At 60.9% G+C, this 27280-nt stretch overlaps 1 protein-coding gene across 1 annotated transcript in view; it reads left to right on the forward strand.

The window, feature by feature from the left end:
- The window catches only part of TCERG1L (transcription elongation regulator 1 like), a 156111-nt gene that overhangs the window by 111095 nt on the left and 17736 nt on the right, over positions 1–27280 (forward strand). Inside the window, exons 7-9 of the mRNA XM_062214993.1 lie at positions 6359–6513; positions 15146–15215; positions 26269–26398. Of these exons, the coding sequence (XP_062070977.1) occupies positions 6359–6513; positions 15146–15215; positions 26269–26398 (355 nt within the window). The remainder of the gene's footprint in view (positions 1–6358; positions 6514–15145; positions 15216–26268; positions 26399–27280) is intronic.

Below are 27280 nucleotides of genomic sequence, written 5' to 3' on the forward strand. Positions count from 1 at the left end.
TCTCGTTTCTGTTTTCTTTGGTTCTGCCCACGGCAGCCAAGGCCAGGTGGCAGGAGCCCGCAGAGGGGAGGAGCCGCACGGCTCACCTTGGGGTCGGAGGAAGGTGCCTGTGCCCGGCTGCTGCAGGAAACCCACGTGACAGTGACTGGGCCGGTGGGGGGGGGGGGTGAGGCTCCTCCTGTTCCCTGCAGGGCACCCGGGCTGGGGGCTGAGTGACAGCGCGCTGGGGAGCACCCCCATCCTCCCCGCTGAGAGCCTCCTTGGGGGAAGCTGGGGAGGTGCAGACTCTGTCCTGACGGCTGGCGGCGGGGGAGGCAGAGCCGATGGCTCCCCTCCAGGAAGAGTGGGGGCCCTGTGTGCAGCTGCGCGGAGGTGGCCGGGCCTGGGCTGTGGTTGTTCCAGGTCACCCGTGGCGGGCCAGTCACGGAGGGAGGGCACCAGGAGGCCTGGGTCAGCTCTGCGGCCACCTGCCCTGCTCTGAGCAGAGGGCCCAGCTCGAGACGTCCGGGCTGCGCTCAGACGGGAACGCTGTGGGTTTTGTTGCTTGAAGAGCTTCTGTTCCCTCCTCTTTTTTATGATTTGGCTTTCAGCCCAAATGGTAATTTTGAAGCCTTTCTCTCGTTGGGAAGTGACTGAATGTTTGTGTTGGGGTTGCTGATGGCCGTGGGGAAATTCAAAGATGATTGCCCAGCAAAGTGTGAAATCCAGGAGCTTTTGGCTCACATGACAATAAATGTCATGTCAAGGATTAATTAGCATCTTAAAATCATTTGGAAGATGAAGGATTTACAAAAGATCAGCCGTGAGCTGGAAAAGTGCACACTGAGCCCATCCCATTCAGAAATCCCGGAACCATACACAGCAGCTGATGCCCCCGGCCCAGGAGCGCGGGGCCCTGGTCCTTCTCCACGTGATTGGCGGGGCCCCCACCGTGCACTCCCGGCTTGTGGAGGGGCCCCCGGCATCCATCCGAGGCGGGCACTTTCCGAGGGGTCTCGTCTCCATCCTAAGAAGCGAAGGTACTGACAATGCAGGAGAGATGTGGCCACGGTGCATCCCGAGATGTGAGTGACACCTGTCCCAGCAAGCAGCCCGGGCCAGCCGTGCGCCTCTGCCAAGGAGGAGCTGGGCGGGGCTGGGGGCAGACTCTGGACGCTGAGGACGCAAGAGGCTTTGGCACAACACTGCAGACGCCATGCGCTGATGGTGCTGAGCCGCTGAGCTGCATCGTAAAATCCCAGACCCCTTCCTCGGGCTCTGCTTTTGTTAATAATTTGTCTCTAATTCTGACGTTTTGTATGTATCATGATGTTTTATTAATAATTATGTTTTAAAGAAGTGTTTATTTCAAAGGCAGAGTTAGAGAGAGAGAGGTAGAGAGAAACTGAGAGAGAGAGAGAGGCTGAGAGAGACTGAGAGAGAAATCTTCTACCCGATGGTTCACTCCCCAAATGGCTGCAACAGCAGGGGCTGGGCCAGGCTGAAGCCAGGAGCCCGGAGCTTCTTCCAGGTCTCCCACTTGGGTACGAGCGTCCAAGGACTTGGGCCATCATCCACTGCTTTCCCAGACCCTTCGCAGGGAGCTGGACTGGAAATGGAGCAGGTGAGACTGGAACTGGCGCCCATGTAGGATGCCAGCATTGCAGGGGGCACTTGAACCTGCTGAGTCACCGCGCCAGCCGCTGTTTGAACCTGCTGAGTCACCGCGCCAGCCGCTGTTTGAACCTGCTGAGTCACCGCGCCAGCCGCTGTGAAGAACAACTGACTTGTGGGGTATGATAATTTCAAGACAGTTCCTCTGGATTTTTAAAAAATGTAAGTCCTGAACATGTTTTGTTTTAAAAGAATGAATATTCATGCATGATCTTGGTGAAGACGGGCAAAACACCTTGTGCAGGAGCACTCCCGGCTGCCGTTGGCACAGAGCAGTAATTGGAAGTTATGGCCACCGAGAGAGGCCGGGCCGGGCTGCGGCCACGGCGTCCATCTTTCACATGTGACTCCCGCTATGTGATGGCGGCCGCCCACCTTGGAGACAGGCTCCGCTCTTCCTCGGTACACACACTGGCAAGAAACCAAATGTCGTGTCCTCCCCCCGGCATCGTTGTCCTCGATTATGTCAGGGGAGGGGCCTGGGAGCCCACGGTTGCTGCACAAAGTGTCACATGGATCCTGATGGCATGGAGGAGGCTGCGGGGAGAAGCCGCCCCTGCACCCACTTACAAGGCCCCGGGCGCAGTGCTGGGGGGGCAGGAGCCACTTCCACCCTGCTCGTCCCCAGGCTACCTCGTGGGAGGACCGAGACGGCGTGGCCTCCACGGGCCCAGTCGCCCCTCAGCTGCATGGGCCGGGAGGGGATTCTGCCCACTGCAGAGTGGTGAGAGCCGAGCCCTGGAGTGCGAGGAAGCCGGGCCGCATGGGGAGGAGCTGCAGGCGCCGCGCACCGCCTGGAGGGCAGGCTGGGCAGCTCCTCACTTGGGGAGCCCCGTGGGTGGGTTCTGGTCCACACTCCAGGGCCGGACACGTGGTCGCCGGGCTCTGAGCCAGCCTTCCAGCTCCTGCTGCTCACCGGTGGGGCGTGTGCTGCTTCTCCCTTGACCACGAGGACAGGAAAACCAACGCTGGAGGTAAAACCTTTGGAGCTTCTGCAGACGCCTCCTGAGGAGCCCCGGAGCTGGGACAGCCAGGCCGGGTCTGGGCAGTCCTCAGCCCCTGCCCGACTCGGCTTCAGAGAACGCTGGGCGCGGCGACTCCCGCCCACCTCCGCGTCTCCCGGTCTCGGTGGCAGGCACTCCCTGCACGGTTTCTTGTCTCAGAAGGAAGAAGCTGGGGCCGCTTTCCCCTCAGGACACAGCAGAGCAGGGGGTGGGAAACACTGCTTTTCGTGGGGCTGTGGTCCACCCCCAGCCCCTGAGCACCCGAGGCTCCCTGCCGAGTCCTTAGGCCAGGGTTCTGGGTACGCACGGGGCAGGAGCCTGGCTGGGTGCTGGGTACACACGGGGCGGGAGCCTGGCTGGGAGCCGTGGGGGCTATGCCTTTCGGTGGCTGAACTTCTCTCTCGAGCCTAAGGCGGACATTGGTATTGTCTGTGCGGTCTTCCTAGAGTGGCAGGGGTGGGGCGGAGAGGGGCTGCAGAGTTGGCCTTGGGCTGGAGAACAGCCAGGTACTTCCTGCTGTCTCCTCTATGTGGAGAGGCCCCACACCCTCCACCCACCCCTGTCAGAGCCAGGGGCACCCAGGGTCTGGTGGAGGGGCCCAGTGAGTGCCAGGCTCCATCCAGCAGAGAGGAGCCCTGGGAAGGGGAGGGAGTACCGGTGTTGGTGTAGGGGTGAGGACAGGTGTGCCGGTGTCTGTGTGGGGGGGTGAGGACAGGTGTGCCGGTGTCTGTGTGGGGGTGAGGACAGGTGTGCCGGTGTCTGTGTGTGGGTGAGGACAGGTGTGCCGGTGTCTGTGTGGGTGAGGACAGGTGTGCCAGTGTCTGTGTGGGGGTGAGGACAGGTGTGCCGGTGTCTGTGTGGGTGAGGACAGGTGTGCCGGTGTCTGTGTGGGGGTGAGGACAGGTGTGCCGGTGTCTGTGTGGGGGTGAGGACAGGTGTGCCAATGTCTGTGTGGGGGTGAGGACAGGTGTGCCGGTGTCTGTGTGGGGGTGAGGACAGGTGTGCCGGTGTCTGTGTGGGTGAGGACAGGTGTGCCAGTGTCTGTGTGGGGGTGAGGACAGGTGTGCCGGTGTCTGTGTGGGTGAGGACAGGTGTGCCGGTGTCTGTGTGGGGGTGAGGACAGGTGTGCCGGTGTCTGTGTGGGGGTGAGGACAGGTGTGCCGGTGTCTGTGTTGGGGTGAGGACAGGTGTGCCGGTGTCTGTGGGGGTGAGGACAGGTGTGCCGGTGTCTGTGGGGGTGAGGACAGGTGTGCCGGTGTCTGTGTGTGGGTGTGAGGACAGGTGTGCCGGTGTCTGTGGGGGTGAGGACAGGTGTGCCGGTGTCTGTGTGGGGGTGAGGACAGGTGTGCCGGTGTCTGTGTGGGGGTGAGGACAGGTGTGCCGGTGTCTGTGGGGGTGAGGACAGGTGTGCCGGTGTCTGTGGGGGTGAGGACAGGTGTGCCGGTGTCTGTGTGTGGGTGTTAGGACAGGTGTGCCGGTGTCTGTGGGGGTGAGGACAGGTGTGCCGGTGTCTGTGTGGGGGTGAGGACAGGTGTGCCGGTGTCTGTGTGTGGGGGTGAGGACAGGTGTGCCGGTGTCTGTGGGGGTGAGGACAGGTGTGCCGGTGTCTGTGTGGGGGTGAGGACAGGTGTGCCGGTGTCTGTGTGGGGGTGAGGACAGGTGTGCCGGTGTCTGTGTGTGGGGGTGAGGACAGGTGTGCCGGTGTCTGTGGGGGTGAGGACAGGTGTGCCGGTGTCTGTGGGGGTGAGGACAGGTGTGCCGGTGTCTGTGTGGAGGTGAGGACAGGTGTGCCGGTGTCTGTGTGGGGGTGAGGACAGGTGTGCCGGTGTCTGTGTGGAGGTGAGGACAGGTGTGCCGGTGTCTGTGGGGGTGAGGACAGGTGTGCCGGTGTCTGTGTGGGTGAGGACAGGTGTGCCGGTGTCTGTGTGGGAGTGAGGACAGGTGTGCCGGTGTCTGTGTGGGAGTGAGGACAGGTGTGCCGGTGTCTGTGTGGGGGTGAGGACAGGTGTGCCGGTGTCTGTGTGGGAGTGAGGACAGGTGTGCCGGTGTCTGTGTGGGAGTGAGGACAGGTGTGCCGGTGTCTGTGGGGGTGAGGACAGGTGTGCCGGTGTCTGTGTGGGGGTGAGGACAGGTGTGCCGGTGTCTGTGGGGGTGAGGACAGGTGTGCTGGTGTCTTTGTGGGGGTGAGGACAGGTGTGCCGGTGTCTGTGGGGGTGAGGACAGGTGTGCCGGTGTCTGTGTGGGGGTGAGGACAGGTGTGCCGGTGTCTGTGTGGGGGGGTGAGGACAGGTGTGCCGGTGTCTGTGTGTGGGTGTTAGGACAGGTGTGCCAGTGTCTTTGTGGGGGTGAGGACAGGTGTGCTGGTGACTGTGGGGGGGGGTGAGGACAGGTGTGCCGGTGCCTGTGGGGGTGAGGACAGGTGTGCCGGAGTCTGTGTGGGGTGAGGACAGGTGTGCCGGAGTCTGTGTGGGGGTGAGGACGGGTGTGCCGGTATCTGTGGGTATGAGGATGGGTGTGCCGGTGTTTATGTGGAGGTGAGGACAGGTGTGCCGGAGTCTGTGGGGGTGAGGACAGGTGTGCCGGGGTCTGTGGGGGTGAGGACGGGTGTGCCGGTGTCTGTGGGGGTGAGGACGGGTGTGCCGGTATCTGTGGGTATGAGGATGGGTGTGCCAGTGTCTGTGTGGGGGTGAGGACAGGTGTGCTGGGGTCTGTGGGGGGGAGAACGGGTGTCCATGTGGGAGCTGGTGATGGTGGGAGGCCAGGCCCAGGGAGTGCAGCTTGAAGCCTCTCGCCCCGGGTGTAAGAGCTGGTGTTTGCTGTCTGAAGGGCGATTGGGAGAATCCTCTTGGAGAGCGAAGCAGCTCCCAGTGCTCATCTCGTTGAACCGGGATTTGCTGCACCCGGCCGCCCGCGAGGATTCACCACCCCGGGGCACCGATGACCCCTCTGGGATGCCGGCCGGGGGAGGGAAGAGGAGGCTGGCTGCTGTCCAGAAGTCATTGCGCGATTAAGGACGGGAGCCACATTACTGGAAATGGGCGTAAAGTGATACATAAAATTAATTTTGCATGTTACAGCTGGCTCCATCCAGTTGAAACCAGCCGTAACTAGCGGATGACAGATTTCCCTGGGGAGCCACGTGTGCTTACCTGCCTGCAGCTCTGTGGTTCAGTTCCACGCATCTCTCACCACTCCCTGGGCATGAGACTGGGGCTCTGTTGTAGTCTGGGTGTAGGGGTGCTCCTTGCTGTCACCCCAACTCCTAGGTAATGAAGTCCCCTGTGAGGGCCCTGCACAGCTCCACTCTGCCCTGGCTTTGGAAGTGGAGTGGCAGCGGTCCGGGGCCCAGAAGCTTCCATGTCCCCTGCAACCTCCCATGTCCACAAGAGGCTGATGCAGGATCTGCAGAGTCTGGCTGGATAAACCCCCGCCCCCCGGTGCCGCACTGCCCTAGCAGAGCCTGGGGTCAGCGGGGAAGACGCCAGGAGCCTCTGGCAAGTGCTGGCTTTCCTGGGGCTCAGCACCTGCCATCGCTGGGGAAGGGGCTCCCCGGGTGTGAGGCCGGAACCCCTAGCAGAACGCAGGGAAGTCAGCTCCCCCGGCGGCTCCAGACCCGAGGCCCGCTGGCCAGGGCCCCTGCCGACGGCTTTTCCACGCAATGCCTTTGCGCATCACTGAGGTGAGGTTTTCGATCCCAATAGGTGTGTGGTCTGGACGGGCGACGACCGAGTGTTCTTCTTCAACCCCACCATGCAGCTGTCCGTCTGGGAGAAGCCCGTGGACCTGAGGGGCCGTGGGGACCTCAATAGGATCCTCGAGGACCCTCCCCACAAGCGCAAGCTGGAGGCGTCAGCAGGTAACGCTGTGCTGGTTGCAGCCTGGTTTGAGGATGGGGTCTGTGGTGCAGCACCGTGCACGTGTGCCGGTGTAACAGGAGCAGGGGTGCAGGGCCTCACCCTGGCCATGCAGGGGGCTGACTGCCGGGCAGCCGGGCTCCCGACCGCAGCGGTCAGGGCGTGCAGGGGCACGCTTCCTGCAGCAACCCGGGTCCTCCCAAGGTCGGCTCTGGCTTTTGGTTTGCGTCAAGTGAGGTCATTGCATCAGCTTGTGGTTTACTTCCCTTGCAAGTGTCTCGGGGTCTCCACCCGAGAGACCGCTGTGCACACGTTGGAGTGCACCAGCATGCTGCGCTGGGACCCAGCCGTGGCTGAGGCGCGGGCTGCTCGCTTGTTTCAGCTGCTGAGCCCCAGGTGCTTGGCACTGAGGGCGCAGTTCTGACGGTGTCCACGGCGGCCTTGCTTCAGACAGGGCCGCGTGCCGGCAGAGACAGGGCCGTGTGCCGGCAGAGACAGGGCCGTGTGCCTACAGAGACAGGGCCGCGTGCCAGCAGAGACAGGGCCGTGTGCCTACAGACAGGGCCATGTGCCGGCAGAGACAGGGCCGTGTGCCTACAGAGACAGGGCCATGTGCCTGCAGAGACAGGGCTGTGTGCCTACAGAGACAGGACCGTGTGCCTGCAGAGACAGGGCCGCGTGCCTACAGAGACAGGGCCGCGTGCCGGCAGAGACAGGGCCGTGTGCCTACAGAGACAGGGCCGTGTGCCGGCAGAGACAGGGCCGCGTGCCTGCAGAGGAGACCCTTTCCGGTTACAGATGATCCATTTTTTATGAGCGGCTGTGTTGGGATGGCCCTGCTCCCCAAGCTCATAATTAAAACAGCCTTGACCACGCCGGGGGCCTGGGAGCAGGCACGGTGCCAGCGGAGAGGGGGTGTGTTTCCCGAGAAGGGGTTCTTTGTTTCCGGGACACTCTCAGGGCCTGTGATGACATTTTGACGCCACATCACGCCACACGCTGTCAGCCCACACCCTGTGGAAGCGGAGCCGTGTGACGGGAACCGGAGGAGGGGGCGTCATCAACGTTTCTCCCTGTTTTTAATGGTGCCGAGAGACACGGAACGCTAGAACTAACCGTGGCATTAGTCATTTAAGGGTGAGAAGTGACAAGTTTAATATGTTTATTTCACAGAGGATAATGGGAACATTCTCCAGAGAGCTTGCGTCCTCGGGGTTGGGAAAAGCAGGTGCCTGGGGCAGCTACAGATGGAGCCCCAGCTGCGGAGCGGGGCCGGTTTAGAGGGTCAGGAGGAACGCCGCGGTGCAGGTTCCCTGCCCAGTGCTTTTGTTGGCCTGGTGCTGGTGGGGGACAATGGTGCAGCAGGTGTGGCTCCTCCTTCAGCCTCCTGCCTGCCAGCTGCTAGCTGGCTGCTGTTGCATCACCCTGGGGGATCGCTGTGCGTGAGGACGCTGTGGACTTTACGTCGTGGCACGGTCGCTCCCTGCTGCTGCTGTCTGCACTAACTCAGGCCTAGGAAGCAGGAGGGTCCACAGACCCCACACGGCCAGCTGCTCTGCCAAGCCAGGGACCTGGGTCTCCCAGGGATCCCGGTCAGTGCTCCGGTTGTCCCTCGGGTGAGAATCTCGTTTCCTGCATGGGAAGGTCGAGAGTGCAGGCTTCAGCTCACACACCCAACTGGAGACACCGGAGGCATTTAGACGTGGTGCGTCACAGCCACAGCCACACGTGGCACATCACAGCCACAGCCACACGTGGTGCCACAGCCACAGCCACACGTGGCACGTCACAGCCAAAGTCACATATGCATGTCACAGCCACACGTGGTACACCACAGCCACACATGGTACACCACAGCCACAGCCACACATGGTACATCACAGCCACAGCCACACGTGGTACACCACAGCCACAGCCACACGTGGTGCATCACAGCCACACATGGTGTCACAGCCTCAGTCATGACACGTGGCATGTCACAGGTGTTGGTGAGCCCACCTGCTCTCAATGGATGCGTAATTGCAAAATTACAGACTCACACGGAGGCACAGGACATTTCCTCCCTGTGTCATATCAGGAGTGGAAGACGCCATCTTAAACCAACTGTGATGTTGTGTCTTAAACCTGGTCCTGCAGGATATGCAAATGAGCTCAGCTGTCCACTTCCGGCTCCAGGCTAGCACTGACATTGGAGAGAGCACAACTTCCAGTTTCCTAAGATCCTCGCAGGGAGCTTTGCAACAGAGCCATTAGGACGGGAGGTTCGTCAGGAGCGGTAATTAAGGATGAGGGCCAGGGTGGCCGGGCTCAGCCCTGGGCAGCCGGTGGCATTTCCCGGGCTGGTCGTTCATCACAGCCATCAGAGGCTCTGGCTCTCGTCATTCTAATGGGCTCTGGGGCACTTGCTCTGGATGCACGGTTTTGTTTTTCACATTTTGTTCAGATTTGAATATACAACTGCTCTTTTCTGGTCTGACACAGAACACTGAGACATTCTGGGGGCTACTCATGACTTTGGAGAGGAAAATGGAGAGCAGGTTCCATAGCACAAGGCACGGTGAACGTCTCTCCAGTCCTGCGTGTGCTGCAGTGGCCGGGGAAAGGAGTCACCTGTGGTGTTCGTGGGTGGGGAGGCATGAGGCTCGCCGGCATGTGGGTGCCAGGGCCTGAGGCGTGCGTGCTGGGGCCTGGGGCGTGTGCCAGGGCCTGGGGTGTGTGTGCCGGGGCCTGGGCGTGCATGCTGCCTAGCTGGTGAGATGGTTTACAGGGTCCAGGGTGCAGAGCGCCAGAGTGCTAGGCCCTCGCCACTGTGCAGACGGGGGAAGGGGCAGCATCTTCCCAGAGGCTCCCCGGGGAGCTTGCAGGGCACCCGACTGTGACAGCCCTGGTGGCTGTGCTGTCAGATGGTGGAGGCCCTGGTAACCGTGTTGTCAGATGGTGGAGGCTCTGATAACTGTGTTGTTAGATGATGGAAGCTCTGGTGACAATGCTGTCAGATGGTAGAAGCCCTGGTGGCTGTGCTGTCAGATGGTGGAGGTTCAGGCAGCTGTGTTGTTGGATGGTGGAGGCCACCAGACCTCTGAGTGTGGGACTCGGAGCGTCTGGAAGACCGCGGGCCTAGCCTGTGTGAGCTGGAGGGCAGGGCCGCAGCCGGGCCTCCAGGGCAGGGTGAACGCTGGGTCCTTCAGAGTCGGGACCAACGCCCTGGTGATGGCACTGCGTGGCGGGCATCCCATGAGCAAGCACGGCCGTGGCTGGGGAAGGGCTCACTTCCAAAGCACCCTGGGCCTGCAGCAAGCAGGGACCTCCAGCTCACATGGGCAAGGCCCGGGGCCTCTGGGAAAGCACACGCCAGAGTCCCCTGGAGCTGGGAGGTGCGTGTTCTCCCTGACAGGATGCGGGTCTGTGTGAGAAACCCCCCGCCCCAGTGCACACAGAATCCCTCTCCCCAGTCTCTGGGGGAATCTGGACCTCCCCAGGGTGGTGGGGGTGGGACCTGTGTTCCTGCCGCCTCCCCCCTCCCCGGAACTCTGCTGCCCCTTTGCACACGGACGTGGCGGGGACTCAGTTCCTCAGGGCCACCCCTGCCCCGGCCTGGTCAGCTCTGTGATGTGACGCCGAGGCAGAGGGGGGATTCCTGCAGGAGCCGGTGCAGGGTGTCTGTGTGCCCACCGGGAGCCCTGGCAGTGCGGGAGCTGGAGCACAGCAGGCTGCACGGTGGCTCTCAGCCTCAGGGGGCTCTTGGAACGCCACCTTTCAGCCGGCCATGTTTGGCTGCCGCGAGGGAGGCCGGGGCAGGGCAGGGACCCAGCCGGGTTTTGGATGTGCTGGGAGCTTGGTGTTGGCACGAGGCTGTGTCTCTACTTTGGGGCCCACCTGACTACCAAGTGGGAGAGACAGGAACTGCAGTTTTCTGGACGGTCCCCCCAAAACCTAAGGCACCGAAGCCACCGCCCATCTCCTGGCGTAGCAGTAAAGGGAGGAGAGGGTGGGGAGGGGCTCCCTCTGGAGCAGGTGTTGAGGATTCGAGGGCCTCGTGACTGTCCAGGCCTGAACTCGGTGTGGGCAGATGCTGGACAGGAAGTGATGTGGCCTGGGTCCAGCAGAGAGAGCTCAGCGGTGCCCAGGCTGCAGCCAGGGTTCCTCCCAAGGAAGGGGCACTCCCACTGGGCCAGTGCGGGAACTCAGGCCAAGGGTGTGCTGCAGGCCCTAAACCAGAAGGGAGGAGAGCGCCACTGTGCGTATATGTGCATGTGTGTGTGCCGTGTGTATTGTGTGTGTATCTTATGTGCGCATGTACATGTGTGTATACATTCATGTGCAGGTGTGTATGTATGTGTGTCATCTTACATGCATGTGTGCATGTATGTGTGCGTGTGTGTGTGTGTGTGTGTTGCGTGTGGACATCCTCTGTCTGCTCCCCGCTCATCGTTTACCCCGGGTGGCCTTCCATCTGCATGTCCTCTCTCCCCCCGACCTCATGTGTGGACACATCCTGGCTCCGTCCTCGCACTCCCTGTCCGTGCCAGATGGGTGGTTTCCTGGTTCGCTCTAACACAGCGTGCTGGGTGCAGGCGAGAACACTCGGCACACGCGTGCTCCCCTGAGCAGCCCGTGCTCTCTCTGACACACTCTGCTGCCTCTCACCCTGCCGGGCGTCATCATAACTTAATTTTCACGCTGTGCGTTTTCCCGGGGTCGTTGTCTTCACTTGAGTGACATGGACCTGACTTCCACAGGTCTTCAGCCGTGTGTTTTGCTCTGCGATCTGGGAACCGCTCGTCTCTCCTGCAGTTACGCGGGCTCTGTCAGCCTTTTGGCTCCACTTACTCGCCTATCGCTCCTGTTTGTTATTTCTTCTTGCCATGAAATACATTGTTCTTGGTTGTTTTTCTCATGGTGGTAAAGTGTCCTCACCACGAAGTTTTCCGCTTCTGAGTCCCGTGGAACCAAGTGCACTCCGTGATGGTGCGTGACTCTCAGTGCTGTTTCTAAGCTTCTCTTTGACAATCACGTAATAACCCTGTTTCCTGTGCCCTCAGGCTCTGGCCACCCAGGTTCTGTTCCCTGTCTCTGTGGCCAGCTGTGTCCTGTCTGTGGGTGGGCGTGTCCTGTCTGTGGCTGGGTGTGTCCTGTCTGTGGGTGGGTGTGTCCTGTCTGAGGGTGGGCGTGTCCTGTCTGAGGCTGGGTGTGTCCTGTCTGTGGCTGGGTGTGTCCTGTCTCTGTGGGTGGGTGTGTCCTGTCTGTGGGTGGGTGTGTCCTGTCTGAGGCTGGGTGTGTCCTGTCTGTGGGTGGGTGTGTCCTGTCTCTGTGGCTGGGTGTGTCCTGTCTGTGGGTGGGCGTGTCCTGTCTGTGGCTGGGTGTGTCCTGTCTGTGGGTGGGCGTGTCCTGTCTGTGGCTGGGTGTGTCCTGTCTCTGTGGGTGGGTGTGTCCTGTCTGTGAGTGGGTGTGTCCTGTCTGAGGCTGGGTGTGTCCTGTCTCTGTGGGTGGGCGTGTCCTGTCTGTGGCTGGGTGTGTCCTGTCTGTGGGTGGGCGTGTCCTGTCTGTGGGTGGGCGTGTCCTGTCTGTGGCTGGGCGTGTCCTGTCTGTGGGTGGGTGTGTCCTGTCTCTGTGGGTGGGTGTGTCCTGTCTGTGGGTGGGCGTGTCCTGTCTGTGGGTGGGCGTGTCCTGTCTCTGTGGGTGGGTGTGTCCTGTCTGTGGGTGGGCGTGTCCTGTCTGTGGGTGGGTGTGTCCTGTCTCTGTGGGTGGGTGTGTCCTGTCTGTGGGTGGGCGTGTCCTGTCTGTGGGTGGGCGTGTCCTGTCTGGGTGGGTGTGTCCTGTCTCTGTGGCTGGGCGTGTCCTGTCTGTGGGTGGGTGTGTCCTGTCTCTGTGGCTGGGCGTGTCCTGTCTGTGGCTGGGCATGTCCTGTCTGTGGGTGGGCGTGTCCTGTCTGTGGGTGGGCATGTTCTGTCTGTGGGTGGGTGTGTCCTCTGTGCCTTGCTTACATGCAGTCTTGTGATGTTTCTGACTTTGTGTCTGGCACGTTTCACGTGGTTTGCCCAGATTGTGGTCCATGTCAGAGCGTCATGCCTTTCCAGGGGTGAGCCACGTCCCACATCGCAGATTCGTTCCTCTCTTGATGGGCACTTGAGCCGGTTCCCCTTTGTGGCTGCTGTGAGCAGCGCCACTGTGGACGTGAGCGTGCAGATCTCTGCCTGCAGTTCTTTCTGGCAGGTACCCAGGGCAGCACTGCTGGCTCCTGTGGGAAATCTGAGCCGTGGCCAGCCGGAGTTCCACGGTGGCCACGCCTGCTCCACGCCTGTCAGCTGTGCACAGGAAGCGTTTGCGTGGTCTGGGTCTGCTGGTTGTTCACGGCATCAGGGCCCCTGCGCAGCTGTGTTGAGCTGGGTGTGGCCGTTGTGTGGCCGTCCTGTCTCGTTTCCTCCTTGGCCGTTTGTGTTGCTGACTTGTGCGCCTTGTGTGTGGGTTCTGAGCAGCAGACTCATCACATCTGCTGGCTGCAGGTGTCTTCTCGTCCCCCTTCCTTGGGTGCACAAAGTTTTTCTTTTTTTAAAAAAAATCTTTATTTACTTCTTTGAAAGGCAGAGTTACAGAGAGGGAGAGAAACAGAGACAGAGGTCTTCCATCCACTGGCTCACTCCCCGAATGACGGTAACAGCCAGGGCGGGGCCAGGTCGAGGCCAGGAGCTTCATCTGGGTCTCCCACACTGGGGCCGTCTTCCGCTGCCTCCCCCGTGTGCCAGCAGGGAGCTGGACTGGAAGTGGAGCAGTGGGGACTCAAATGGGCGTCCAGCTGGGGTGCTGGGGATGTAGGCAGTGGGTTAGCACAATGCTGGCCCCAGAATCTGATCATTCCGATTAAGTCCAGTTCATCAACTGTTTTCTTTAATTGACCTGTTTTCGATAACTTATTAAGAAAATAATTGTGGAATTCAATGTTATGAAGATTTCCCTACTGTTTTCTTCTAAGAGCTTTATAGTTTGAGCTCTTTAATCCACTTTGAATTAAGTTTTTAAAAACTCAAGCACTTGAGAGGCAGAGAGCTCCTGCCTGCTGGTTCACGGCCAGATGCCTGTGGCCAGGCCAGGGCTGGGCCGGGGCTGAACCAGAAGTGGGGCACCCAGGCCGGGTCTCCCAGGCGGTGGCAGAACCTGGTGCTCTGGGCCATCCCCGCTGCGTCCCAGGGTCCCAGGGTCTATGCCGGCAGGAACCTGGAGGAGGGAGCAGTCACCGAGTCAGCACCGTCACTGGGGCGCAGCGTCCCCTCCCCCAGTCCTGCAGCCCGAGTCGGCCAGATTTGCAGCTTTTTGCTTTGTGGCTTCTGGATTTTGTGTCTTGGTTAGGGAGGCTTTCCTCAATTGAGGTTACTCAAAATCAGCAAATCCAAACACTAAAAAGTAGCCAACATTATTATATTTTATTATTATAAAAGTAGCCAACACTATTATATTTTATTATTATAAAAGTAGCCAACATTATTTACATTTATTTTGTAGAGCAGCTGTGTAAGTGTCTGATCCCGTGTGAGACATTTTCAGGAAGGTTCAGGTTTCACCTCTGGCCTCCCTGGGGTGTGCTCTGGTGCAGGTCCTGGGGGACCGGTCTCACCGGCTTGGCTCGGCCTCCCTCGGTGTGTTCTGGCGCAGGTCCTGGGGGACCAGTCTCACCCGGCTCAGCTCGGCTCTCCCTTCATTTCCCCGAGTCTGCCTGGAACACCAGTGGACACAAAGTACTAAAAAAAATCCCAGCACTCCACAAACCAGGGCTGGAAAATCCCTCTCTGGACATATCAGGCAGGGCACAGCCCGGAACAAAGAGCTACTGGGGGTGTAGACAGGTGGCTGGTCTGGGAGTGCAACAGGAGAGGCTGTGTGAGCTCCCTGTGCACAGGTGAGAGGGGGCAAGAGCCCCAGTGAGCTCCCGGGGACCCAGGGCGGCGTGGTGAAGGCCGTCTGTCCCCACAGCACAGGCTCTGGTCCCCACTCACTCACAACGAGGGAGGCAGGTGGGGACGGGGGGCAGGTGGATGCCCCGCTTGGCCGCCAGCCTCCAGCCCCATCAGTGGACAGCGGAACGGGGGGCAGGTGGATGCCCCGCTTGGCCGCCAGCCTCCAGCCCCGTCAGTGGACAGCGGAACGGGGGGCAGGTGGATGCCCTGCTTGGCCGCCAGCCTCCAGCCCCATCAGTGGACAGCAGAACGGGGGGCAGGTGGATGCCCCGCTTGGCCGCCAGCCTCCAGCCCCGTCAGTGGACAGCAGAACGGGGGGCAGGTGGATGCCCCGCTTGGCCGCCAGCCTCCAGCCCCGTCAGTGGACAGCGGAACGGGGGGCAGGTGGATGCCCCGCTTGGCCGCCAGCCTCCAGCCCCGTCAGTGGACAGCGGAACGGGGGGCAGGTGGATGCCCCGCTTGGCCGCCAGCCTCCAGCCCCGTCAGTGGACAGCAGAACGGGGGGCAGGTGGATGCCCCGCTTGGCCGCCAGCCTCCAGCCCCGTCAGTGGACAGCGGCACAGATGCCCTCTCTGCAGATCCGTAAAACCGGGTTGGGGTGAGGCTGCTCCAGGCCGGTGCTGCCCGGTGCTTTGTGAGGTGCGGTGCACGGGCCTCTGGCTCTATCATCTTCCTTTTCTTTCAGCTGACAGCAGCGATGGGTCCAGCTCTGAAGACGGCAGGGACGGCCAGAACGTGAAAACCAAGAGGAACCGGTAGGTGACCGTGTCCCTGCCTTGCAGGAGCTCCCTGAGTGAACCTGGGCGGGGTGGAGAGAAAACACATCCCCCGGCCACTCAGCTTCTGGCTGTACAACCAGACCTGTGGGCGTGGTCAGGGCCCTGATGGGCAGGTGGCCATGGGCAGAGAGAAGGTGAGTGTGGGGCCCCATGGATCCAATGTGGGCTTCTGGCTCCCTGGCTTCCTCGCCTGGGGTCCTGGGGTGAGGCTGCAGAGGTCTGAGGGCAGCCGGGGTGATGGCTGGACCATGGCGGGGCCCGTGTGCTGTGTGGCTGCTGTGGCTGTACCGGGGTGGAGGCTCCGGGCCCCTTCTAGCAGACTCTGTTGGGTCCCCAACACCCTCTGGCAAGGGCGCTGGTCTACCTCTGCTCATACGCCAAGCTCCAGGTACAGGGGCAACATGTGGTGGGGGGTGTGTGAGCCCCCGGCATGGGAGAGGTGGGGGAGCCACGTGGCTGGGAGGTGCCCGTGTCTGCAGAGGGCGGTGGGTGTGAGCTGGAGACAGAGTCCCTGTCCCCGCAGTGGCTGCCTGGGCTCTGGTGTCCTCTGCCCAGGTGCATGCTGGGTAGGTGCCTGTCAGGACCTGGCTCTCGCTGTGGCCCAGCAGGTGCACTCCTGTGTCCAGGGTGCTGTGTCCTGTGTTCCATGGGACCCCTGGGCCTGTGCAGGGTCCGCAGTGTCTGCCTGAGGAGCGCCATGGAGGAAGTGCTGTTGAGACTCGGGCCCTGCACCTGCTCCCATGTCCTTGTCTCTGACCTTTAGCAAAGGAGGGAGCGGCTGTGGTGGGGGAGGGCAGTGAGAGCAAGGACCAGGCCATCGGTGGCCTGATGGCCAGTGGGGTGGACTGTGCTCTCGGATGGAGGGAAAGAGACCACAGAACTTTCCAGAGCAGTGCAGGGAAAGTAGGCACCGCCCCTCCTCAAGACAGGGAGGCCCTGGGGCAGGAGGCGGGGTTACACAGCCCTCCAGGGCCAGCGAGCCCTATGGGGGCACAGCCCGGGCCTCCATGTGGCAGGGGTGGGATCCGTGTGTCTGGAGTGTTAAACTCTGGGCCCCACCCCAACCTCCTGGCCTCTGAAGTCTTCTCTTTGGGAAGTCCCCTGGGGGCCAAGGGATGCCTGTGTGGGTCCCAGGGAGGACACTGAGGGCTGCCCTCACTGTGGCTGTCAGCTGGTTGGATCCATAGCAGTCCGGACATCCACCGGCCTTGCCCCCTTTCGTCCGTGTCCCCTGGGACTGACCCTAGCCCTCAGTGGCTGGTGTGTAAGTCACAGCAACACGTTAGTTTCTGTTGCTGTTGTCGGAATGACTGCCACAACGGAACACTGACTTTGACACAGCTGTCCACTCCCACTCTGGGAAGAGTGGAGTGCTCAGGAACACACCAGGCCCCCAGGCGCACCAGACGCCCCCTGCATGGCTGCACGGGGGACTCTGCCCCCTCCTCCATGAGGCCCAGGGGACAGTGCCACACGAAGCTGGGCCGAGGGTCTGGCGTGTTCTGTGGAGGCCTGGTGTGCCTGGGCACCCCCTTCCTAAGCTCCGTGTGGTGTCGGCTGGGCCTGGCCCTGACCAGCAGCCTCCGTGGCGTTCTGTTCCGCCCTCCGGAAGGTCACCGTGGCAGTGGCCAGGTTGTCCTCCAGCGCCAGCTGCTTCTGGGTGCTCCAGGGTGGGAGGATTGGCACTGCCGTGGGAGCGTTGCCTCCACAGAGCCCGCCCAGGCCGGTCCGTGCCGATGCGCCCGTTCTGTATAAATAACGTAATTTTTCCTCATCAGAAAGCACTTAGAGTTCTCCTTCACCGTGTGACTCATCAGCTGCCACATTATGATGCTTAAGCAAAGGGAAATAAATGATGATGAGGATGGCTGTGGACGCCCGGCTCAGCGCCCTACTCTTCTGACGCGCGCTGGCACGATTGATTGTGCAAATAATTCAGGTCTAAATGGTGCTTTTCCTAAAATTCCCCTGGAGGGGAAATGGATCAGGATGACAAGTCTTCAAATCCGTGCAGTATGTTAACCTCTGGTGAACATCATTTCACATCACATGTGATCTAGTATTCACTGGAAGGCATTCGTGATGTGAGATCACCCTTCCCTGGGACTGGACCAGGCCACACCCTCCTGGGACCAGGCCACACCCCTCCTGGGGCTGGACCACACCCCTCCTGGGACTGGGCCATACCTCTCCTGGGGCTAGGCCACACCCTCCTGGGGCTGGGCCACACCCTCCTGGGACTGGACCTCACCCTCCTGTTGCTGGACCAGGCCACACCCCTCCTGGGGCTGGACCAGGCCACACCCTCCTGGGGCTGGGCCACACCCTCCTGGGGCTGGGCCACACCCTCCTGGGACTGGACCTCACCCTCCTGTTGCTGGACCACACCCTCCTGGGACTGGGCCACACCCCTCCTGGGACTGGGCCACACCCCTCCTGGGGCTGGACCAGGCCACACCCCTCCTGGGGCTGGGCCACACCCTCCTGGGACTGGACCACACCCTCTTGGGACTGGGCCACACCCTCCTGGGACTGGGCCACACCCTCCTGGGACTGGACCTCACCCCTCCTGGGACTGGGCCACACCCTCCTGGGACTGGACCTCACCCTCCTGGGACTGGACCTCACCCCTCCTGGGACTGGGCCACACCCTCCTGGGACTGGACCTCACCCTCCTGGGGCTGGACCACACCCTCCTGGGACTGGGTCACACCCTCCCTGGGTCTGGACCTCACCCTCCCTGGCAGAGTGACTGAGAGCTATGAGAGTTGGGTCTGGGCAGGCAGAAGCCAGGAGCCAGGAGCTCCATCCAGGTCTGCTGTACGGGTTGGCAGGGGCCCAAGCACCCAGGCCATCCTCTGCCTCCCTCTCAGATGCATTAGCTGGAAGCTGAGTGGGAAGTGGAGGAGCTGGGCCTTGAACCGCTCTGCTATGCGATGCCGGAGTTGCTGGTGGCAACTCCACCTGCAAGACCACATGGTGGCCACGAGGTCTGCTTTGTTTGCTGCTGTTTTAATTAATTTATTTCAAGTAATTGAATTATTTTGGGGATTCAACCAAAGCGTGTCATTTGGCTTAAAATCAGAATGAAGTTATCCACACCCAGTGCCCTTGGAAGCACCTATGTGCCCGTGGCTTTGTTGTAGATTTCGTGGACGGCAGCTGGCCTAAGGGGATCTCCTGGCCTGGAACGCCGTCTCTCCGGGCAGCGGGTAAACTTTGGTGGTGCCCGGTAGACGGCTTTGGGTGTGCGCGGTCAGGCTGCCCCCTGGAGTGTCACTTAGGGTGCTCCCGGGGACAAGTTCAGCTCTGACCAAAGCCCTGGGAGCCCCCGGGGTCAATGTCCTGCTTTCCCAGGTGGCTCCCTGTTGCTCCTAGAAGACCAGGCTTGCCCTGGGCCACCCAGGATGCACTCTGGATGGGGCTGGGATTTAAGGATTTTTTGGGGTGGGGCAGCATTATGCACAGTGGGTTAAACCACCGCCTGCAGTGCCAGCATCCACGTGAGCACTGGTTTGAGTCCCGGCTGCTCCACTTCCAATCCACACCCTGCTTATGCGCCTGGGAAAGCAACAGAAGATGGCCCAAGTGCTTGGGGTCCTGACCCCCAGGTCGAGACCCAAATGAAGCTCCTGGATCCTGCATCCTGGATCCTGGCCTTGGCCTGGCCCAGCCCCGGTCACTGTGGCCATTAAGGGAGTGAACCAGCAGATGGAAGATCTCTCTCTCTCTCTCTCTCTCTCTCTCTAACTCTGCCTTTCAAATAAATAAAATAAATTAAAAAAAAAAAAGACATCTTTCACATCCATGTCCAGGTCGCAGCTTCTCTCTCCTGAGCCGGAGTCTCGCCCCTTCTCTGCTCTCCTTTTTCTTCAGAACCGCTTCTACGCTCACCCTCCGTGGCCGGGATGTACGTCTGTGTGTCCGTGGGGTGTGGTTTGTTGCACCTGCTCTGCCGTCCCTGTGTTTCTTTAACTCTGTCCTCGGATGCAGTGGGATCAGTGTTCTGGAGGAAAGCGATCATGGAGTTGAGCTCCGCCCGTCAGGCGGCAAATCCCGACCTCTGCCTCTTTGAGATGCGACAGGCAGCGCAGGAACCCAGCCTTTCCTCACCTTCTCCTGGATCCCGTCACGCCATCGCCGAGTCCTGGCACGCTGCTGTCCGCATAAACGGCCGGGTCCTCGGAGGTGGCATCTGAGCGGAGAACGCAGGGTGCATGCTGCTGTCTCTCCGGTCCGTGTCGGTCTCCAAAGTGACTGGCTGGTTCCTGGGCCTCCTCCAAGATGAGGGATTCACCGGGAGCCACTGGATTTCAGCAGCGCTCGTGTGTTTTAATCCATTGCAGTCATTGTCCTGAGCCTGCAGGACAGTGGGGACAGGTGCAGGCGTGCGTCTATTCTTGGGGATTGCTGGTTAGTGTCCCAGGTGGGGGGCACCTCGTCAACAAGTGGGTCGCTGGCTTTTTCATCCGGGAATGTGTCTTGGAGAATCAACCTCTCAGTATCGTCCTACCTCGCTGCTTTGGTTTCCTTGCCAGAGATCCCCGGATGCAACCTGATTTTGCATCCTGTTTCACACCACTTTCTGTCCTCCACTGCCCCTCACCTTGTTCTCTGTGGACGTCACCGTGGCTTCCACTCACCTCCGTGCTGCTTCCGCCGTGTTGCTCTCTCCTGCTTTGTCCCCATTTGCTTCTAAGCATTTCTTGGATTTTCTCAGATCCTTATTCAAATCATTGCTTTGTCAAAATCATTTTTCCCTCAAGTTTTGTGTTATGATAAGTGCGGTCTGCGGCACTGTTGCTTCTTCCTAGGCATTTATGCATTTGAAGTGGATAAAGTGCTCACCAGGCCCTTGGACACGGGATATTTGTTCATCTATTTATTGGCAAGTCAGAGTGACGGGGAGAATTGAGGAGACAGGTCTTCCAGCCATTGGTCCATCGGTCTACTCCCCAGACAACCAATGCCAGGAGCCAAGCACTCCATCTGGGTCCCCATCGTGGGTGGCCAGGGACCCAGGTACTCAGGTCCACAGGCACAGTGAACAGGAGCTGGGTCAGAAGCAGCACAGCCAGTGGCCGGCGCTGTGACACGGGACGCTGCTCTGAGCCACTGCTCCAGGACACCGGCCCCGCCGGGTGCATCTTTGTCCTTGTGCCTACGCCTGCTCTCATGGTAGCTGGGAGTGAGATCGCCCTGGGATGGTTTGCTGCTCCTGCTGGAGCCGCAAGGTGGGCAGGGCTCCTGATGTGGGGGCCATGGCTCCCTCCCGGGGTCTGCCGTGCCAAGTGCCTGCTTCTGGAGCTCCGTCCCCTGTGCCCACGTCTCGCTTTGGCCAGGGTCGCCCCTTCCCTCCCTTGGCCATGCTTCTGGCTGCTCGCCCCTGTCTCGCTTGGGTGTTGATTTTATCCCAGAGGGCGCATTCCCAGGCCCAGGCCCAGTGCTCAGCTTCTCTGGGCTCCCGGGGCTCCTGGCAGTTGGAGCTGAGAGCCCCACCCCCATCCTGCTGCGGCTCTGATTCACTACACGGGGGCAGATGCTGGAGGGCAGCGCCAGCTGGGCTTCTGCCCACAGAGGGGCCCAGGCCCTGCCCCTCCCCTGGCTGTCCCATCGCGGTGTGAGTCCTGGGGGCTGCCGCTCCCACCCACAGGTGAAGGCGCAGTCTGTGGGCTCTTAGCGCTCGGCCAGCAGCTTTGTCTGCAGGTCCAGGGGACTAAATGCTCCCCTCTGCCTCAGCTGTTTGGCATCTGAGGGTCTATTTGTGTTTTCAGTCCTGGGGTCCCTCACAGGCCTGTATGTGGGATACGTGTGCTGGGCTGACATGTTCCCACCCATTTTCCCCAGAGAGAACCTGGGAAAAGCGAGGGGAGGAGGTGTCCCTGGGATGGTGGCCCTGATGGCCGTGGTGTGGCCGTGGTGGCCGTGGTGTGGCCGTGGTGGTCATGGTGTGGCAATGGTGGCCATGGTGGCCGTGGTGTGGCCCTGATGGCCGTGGTGTGGCCGTGGTGGCCGTGGTGTGGCAGTGGTGTGGCAGTGGTGGCTGTGGTGTGGCAGTGGCTTGTTTCTCCAAATGATTGAACCACCCCTATCAACCACACCTCAAATGCTTGAGCCTGAGGCACCTCCAGCTGTCCCCGGCCACACCCTCCCAGGGCCAAGGGCACTGTCACCTCATAGATGCCCCTGCAGAGCCACAGTGCTAAAGCCAAGCAGGCCGGAGCTGGCCTCTGTCCTTGGTGGTAGCAGGTGCACGCTGCCACATGAGGAGCTGCACAGGGCGCAGGTGCGCGGGGCACCCCAGCAGCTGCTCCACCTCCTGCTGTCTGCTGGTGAAGCTTCTCTGGTTTGGCCTTGCCAGCCACCAGGGCAGGGCACACACAGCAGCGTCACAGCCACATTGAGAAGCAGGCACTGGCCAGCGTCCAGTGACTCCGAGGCCAAGCTGCACAGTCATGGGGGTTCTGCCCCGACGGGAAGAGGCCCTGCCAAGAGCAGCAAAATGCTTTCCACAGGAGTTCCTCCAGCCAGGGAGCTGTGGCCCCCGGGAACCCCGGGCAGCCCCGCCCTGGCTGCAGCTCCAGTTCTGCCCCTGCAGGCGCAGTTGGTCTCTGCCCGTCCTGGAGCCCTTACTCTGCACCACAGCAGCTGGGGGTGCTGCCCTCACATGGGCAGGGGAGCAGGTGCTCCTGCCCACTGGGTTCCCGGCTCCTGACTCAATCCCTGCTCGGGCCCAGGGACAAGGCCCCAGGGCACCATGGATCGGGCCAGTGGCCATGCTGCTTCCTGGGAGGCCTCCCGCCCACTGCTGTCATTGGGTTGGAGGCCTGACTTACGCCGTGGAGGGCACAGAAGCTCTGTCCGCCCAGGGCCCTGGAGCCACCCTGACTGATGTGCCAGCCTTCCTTATAGCTGCCGACGACCGCTTCTGACTGCACAGGGTCGCGGCTAAACAACTGGAGAATACGGATCGTTCACCGCTGTCTGTCTGAAGATCATTTGTTACAGACACAATAGAACGTCTGCGGCCCCACAAGGCAGAGACTCACGGAAACTTTGATTCCTGCAGATTTCACACTGTGTCTAGCACTGGAGTCACAGCCCAGCGGGGTTTTCATGATAAATCCCAGCTGTCTTTTCTGGAAGAAAGAACACGTTCTCCCCATCCATTAAATCAAATAAAGATCATTGCCAGGGGTCTGGAGCCAGATGAGAGCCGTTGTGGATGATCGCCAGCCACAGAGGGCGTGAGGGTGAATCATCCTCACTGTCACATCATATCATCATCATTACCGCTACCACCACCATCACCACCATCACCATCACCATCATCATCATCATCACCATCACCATCACCATCACCATCACCACCACCACCATCACCATCACCATCACCATCACCACCACCATCACCATCACCACCACCACCATCACCATCACCATCACCATCACCACCACCATCACCATCACCACCACCACCATCACCATCATTATCACCATCACCACCACTATCACCATAATCATCACCATCACCATCACCATCATCTCCATCACCATCATCATCTCCATCACCATCACCTCCATCACCGTCATCACCATCACCATCATCATTACCATCACCATCACCACCATCACCGTCACCATCACCATCACCTTCACCATCATTCTCACCATCATCACTATGTGCTCACCATCACTGTCACATCATATCATCATCATTACCACTACCACCACCACCACCACCATCATCACAATCACCATCACCACCACCATCACCATCACCTCCACCACCTCCATCATCATCTCCACCAACACCATCACCACCACCATCACCATCACCACCACCATCACCATCACCTCCACCACCATCACCACCACTATCACCATCATCATCACTATCACCTCCATCACCATCATCTCTATCACCGTCATCACCACCACTATCACCATCACCATCACCTCCATCACCACCACCATCACCCTCATCACCATCATCACTACCATCATCGTCACCCTCGTCTCTGTCACTGTCATTACCACCGTCGCTTCCCTGTCTTTGGTAGCACACACAGACCAGCCGTTGCACTCAGTAATCTAAATACATAACCTCAGTTTTCCCACCTGCTAAGCGGAGCTGTGGTATGAATAGACCGGATACTGCAGGTGAGGTGAGCTGACGCACAGAGACTGACAGATCCCAGGAGAGTTATTCCATGTAGTTTTTTTTTTTTAATTTATTTTATTTATTTGAAAGAGTTACAGAGAGAGAGGTCTTCCATCCGCTGGTTCACTCCCCAGATGGCCACAATGTCTGGAGCTGCATCGATCCGAAGCCGGGGGCCAGGAGCTTCTTCTAGGTCTCCCATGCAGGTGCAGGGGCCCAAGCACTTGGGCCATCTTCTGCTGCTTCCCCAGCCACAGCAGAGAGCTGGATGGGAAGAGGAGCAATCAGGACTCGAACCAGCACCCATATGGGATGCCGGCACTTCAGGCCAGGGCTTTAACCTGCTGCGCCACAGCGCCAACCCCCCCCCCCCCCATGTACTTTTACAGACCAAGCCCGGGCGTCTGGTGTTGTCACTGTTTGACTTGAGGAGGACAGATGGAGAACGCACTCGAGTCCGTGAAGCGGGAGACCTGCGTCCAGGGCTTAGTTCGCTTGATTCCTGCGCGCTGGACTGGGAGCCCCATGGGTGGACAGGGCCTCCTTGTTTGGGCCATAAGTTCTCTGTGCTGCTATGGTGGGGGCCCGGGTGCAGACACTGGGGAGGAAGTGGGGCAGGGAGGAGGCTGAGCGAGGTGTCACCAGGGCGCCTCCCTGGACCCTCACAGAGGCCCTGTGAGTGGGCCCTGCCACCCCCATGAGGGCACCACGGGGCATAGACAGAAGTGGATCCACCCAGACTGACCTGGGACCCTTGACCCTCTGCTGCTCGGCCCGGGCTCACACCCTCTGGTGACAGGCACCAGTGCTCCCGCGTGTCGAGGGCCCTGGGACGAGCCAGGAGCCCAGAGTGCACCGAGCGGTCTCCTCCCGTGGGCCGGGGCAGGCAGCTGGGCGCTGCACTTCACTCTCTCTGCTGGGGCACCTGTCCCCACCTCAGGCTGGTCCCCAGCCGGAAGCCAGGTGGAAGGTGAGAGTGACCCTGGGCCTCCCCACAGAGGGAGGCCGTTGAAGGGGGTGTACTGGGCCCTGGTGATCTGGGGGGCCCATGCCCAGTGACAGGTTGGATAAGCCAGAGACCCTTTCAGCCCATGGCTGGACCTGGAAAGTCCGTCATGCTCTGCGTCCCTTGGTGGGGTTTCTGGAACACAGGAAGCCACGCCCCTGCAGGCGGCCGGTGGCACTGCTGCTGGGGACCCAGGGAGGCTGCCGGTCAGGACACTGCCTTTTCCCGAGGGATGCCTTGGCCTGCGCTAGCTCTACCGGAAGTGCTGGAATTCTCCGTGCCTACAGCAGAAGGCACTCCCCCACGACAACCCGGAAGCTCGGCCATGATGGTGTGCTTGTGTGACCGCTGCCGACCGCAGTGGCTTGGAACAAGCGTGGCTGGAATGAGCTCTCACAGGCGCTGGCCGCCGAGCTACCCTGTCCCCACGGAGCTCAGGTCAGCAGGGCGAGCCTCGTTTCCACACTGCGGCTTTTAACTGATGAGAAGTTAGTAGGAAGAAATCCGAAGTACAGCCTCTGGAATCTGATACAGCTGCAAATCCACTGCTAATTTTCTTGTTTCAAAATTCCACCAAATCGCCCAAGACACAGAGAATCCAAGTTCCCCTAAAATACCTGGCCCGTGAGTGCCGTTCCCTCGGGGGCTGAGCAAGCGTTTTTCCTCGCCTCTTCTGTGGCTTTCTGGGTGAGTCCGAAGTGCAGCCTGGGGGTGAACCCCACCTGAGACGCAGAGCGTCCTGTGTTCCCAGCAGGTCCTGAAGACAGTGGCCGTCAGCCCACAGTGGTGGGAAAACCACACGCCTGGCAGGGGCGGAGCCGGGCTGCCTGGTCCTGGCCACAGAGGGGCCTCGAGTCCTTTCTCCTCCCCATTTCTTCCCCCACGGCCCCAGGGAGGAGGTGGTGCAGGCTTCCCCCGGGGGAGGCCCTTGGGTCAGCTCATCTGTGTCCCGGCTGTGCTGTGCTCTGTGCTGTCCATCTGGATCTGTGGCCCCCGCTCCCTGCCAGCAGCACAGGTGGCTCTGGGTGGCCGGGGGTCCCTGGTCAGACACTGCCTGGGCTGGGGCAGGGGGCCCCGGCCAGGGGTCCAGGGCCGTTGTGTATGGGGCCGGGGACTGTGGCCCAGCCGATGTAGCAGGGCTCTTGCTCAGATCGGACGATGCAGAGGTGGCACTGGAGAGAGACCCAACTCCTAGGCCTAACGAAAGCTCCTGGGAGCCTGAGCCGTGGGCACAGGGCAGAATCCGTCCCTAAACCAAGTCAGAGCCCAGGCTCACAGGGCGTGGGGCACGGGACGACCCGGTGCCTCGGGTGAGGCTGCTGTGCAAGGCCCAGGACGTTAGTTTCCTGCTGCTTCTGTTCCTCCGAGCACCCTGGATGCTTCCAGCGCGGGGGAGGCACGCGTCCCCTTGCTTCTGAGTGAGCGACTTCCAGGCCTGCTCGGCCGACTGCGGTGGGAGACGAGGGCACTCTGGTGGGGGCCCAGGAGCCTCGCCCGGGGTCTGAGCAGCTCCGCCCTGGGCCTGGACGTGCATGGGTGGAGGCAGCAGAGGCCGGGCCAGTGAGGCTGAGCCTGCACGGGGAGAAGAGGTTGCACCTGCAGCGCCGTGTGGGGCGTGGCCTCCATCCCAGGGCTGTGGGCAGCACAAGGCCCTGGCACGTTGCCCCCAGGCGCTCCGCTGGGCAGTTCCGTGCTCCTGTCCGAGGTGCAGCAGAGCCACTTGCACCCCTGGGCCCCAGCCCCGGCCACCTTCCCCGCCGGCCTGCGTCAGGCTGTGCGACCTCGGGAGGTTTTCCCAGGGTGCACTGAAGCTGTGGGTCTCCCTCTGGGCTTAACTCTCTGCACCCTCTGCCCCTCAGGACTGAAGGCCGCGGGAGCCTGGGGCTGGAGGAGGCGGAGCCAGAGGACAGAGGCCCGAGGACGCCGCCCCCCCAGATCCCCCTGGAGGAGCGTGTGACCCACTTCCGAGACATGCTCCTGGAGAGAGGGGTAAGGAGCAGCTGCAGACGCGTCCATTTGGGGCCGGAGGACATTGTGCCTGGCTGGGTGACGGGTGCCAAGTGGGCGACTTTGGGTGCCAAGTGACCTGAGCCGTGGGAAGGGGCCCTTCTCTCCCAGGAGAGCAGCCTGTGAGGTCCTAGAGCCCCTGGGGGCAGGACGGCACAGGAAGCCCCTGCCGGTGGGTGGGATCCTGCTGGAGCCAGGCCACGCCCAGCACCCGGACCTCAGAGGGTGACGTCTCGCTGGCTTATTTTACCCAAGTAGGGACTCCCACATCTGTGATTGATGCCAAGTGTTAAAAAAATAGGCTCTCTTAACTGTAGCTGATTTCTGAATCTCACTTTGAATAAGGGAGGGGTATATTTGAATCTCTTCCACAAATTTATTTCTCGCTGTGGCTTTGGGCATACACTGAGCCAGACACAGGATTGCAGCCCAGTTGGGTTTCTCTCCAAAGGAGGCCGTGCACAGAAGGTGGGGGTGGGTTGCGTGCGTGATGACAATCGTGAACGGCCTCCAGGACTCAAACGCCAATCCCTGTGCAGTCAGCACCTGGCCCCAGGCCGACTCCCAGCGGGGGCTGCCCAGCAGCAGGTGCACTGGGGGCCGAGGCAGCTGCTCCCTGGCCGTGGAGGAGGCAGCAAGGGCAGGGGTCCCACGGGCCGGGCAGCTGGGGCTGCGCTGCCTGAGTCAGGCCTGGGGTCGGGATTTTCTCCATCGTCTCTTTTCGCCCGAGGGAGTGGGGGAGACCATGCATCTGCCGCCTGCGTCTCCCCAGTTCCTTAGCCGGTCACTCAGTGGCTCCTTCTGGTTCCCTTGTGAACCCTGGTGCCGCATGTGGAGCCTGAGCAGACGAGCACCCTGTGGAAT

Source organism: Lepus europaeus, chromosome 17 (assembly GCF_033115175.1).
Source record: "Lepus europaeus isolate LE1 chromosome 17, mLepTim1.pri, whole genome shotgun sequence".
Classification (NCBI taxonomy): domain Eukaryota; kingdom Metazoa; phylum Chordata; class Mammalia; order Lagomorpha; family Leporidae; genus Lepus; species Lepus europaeus.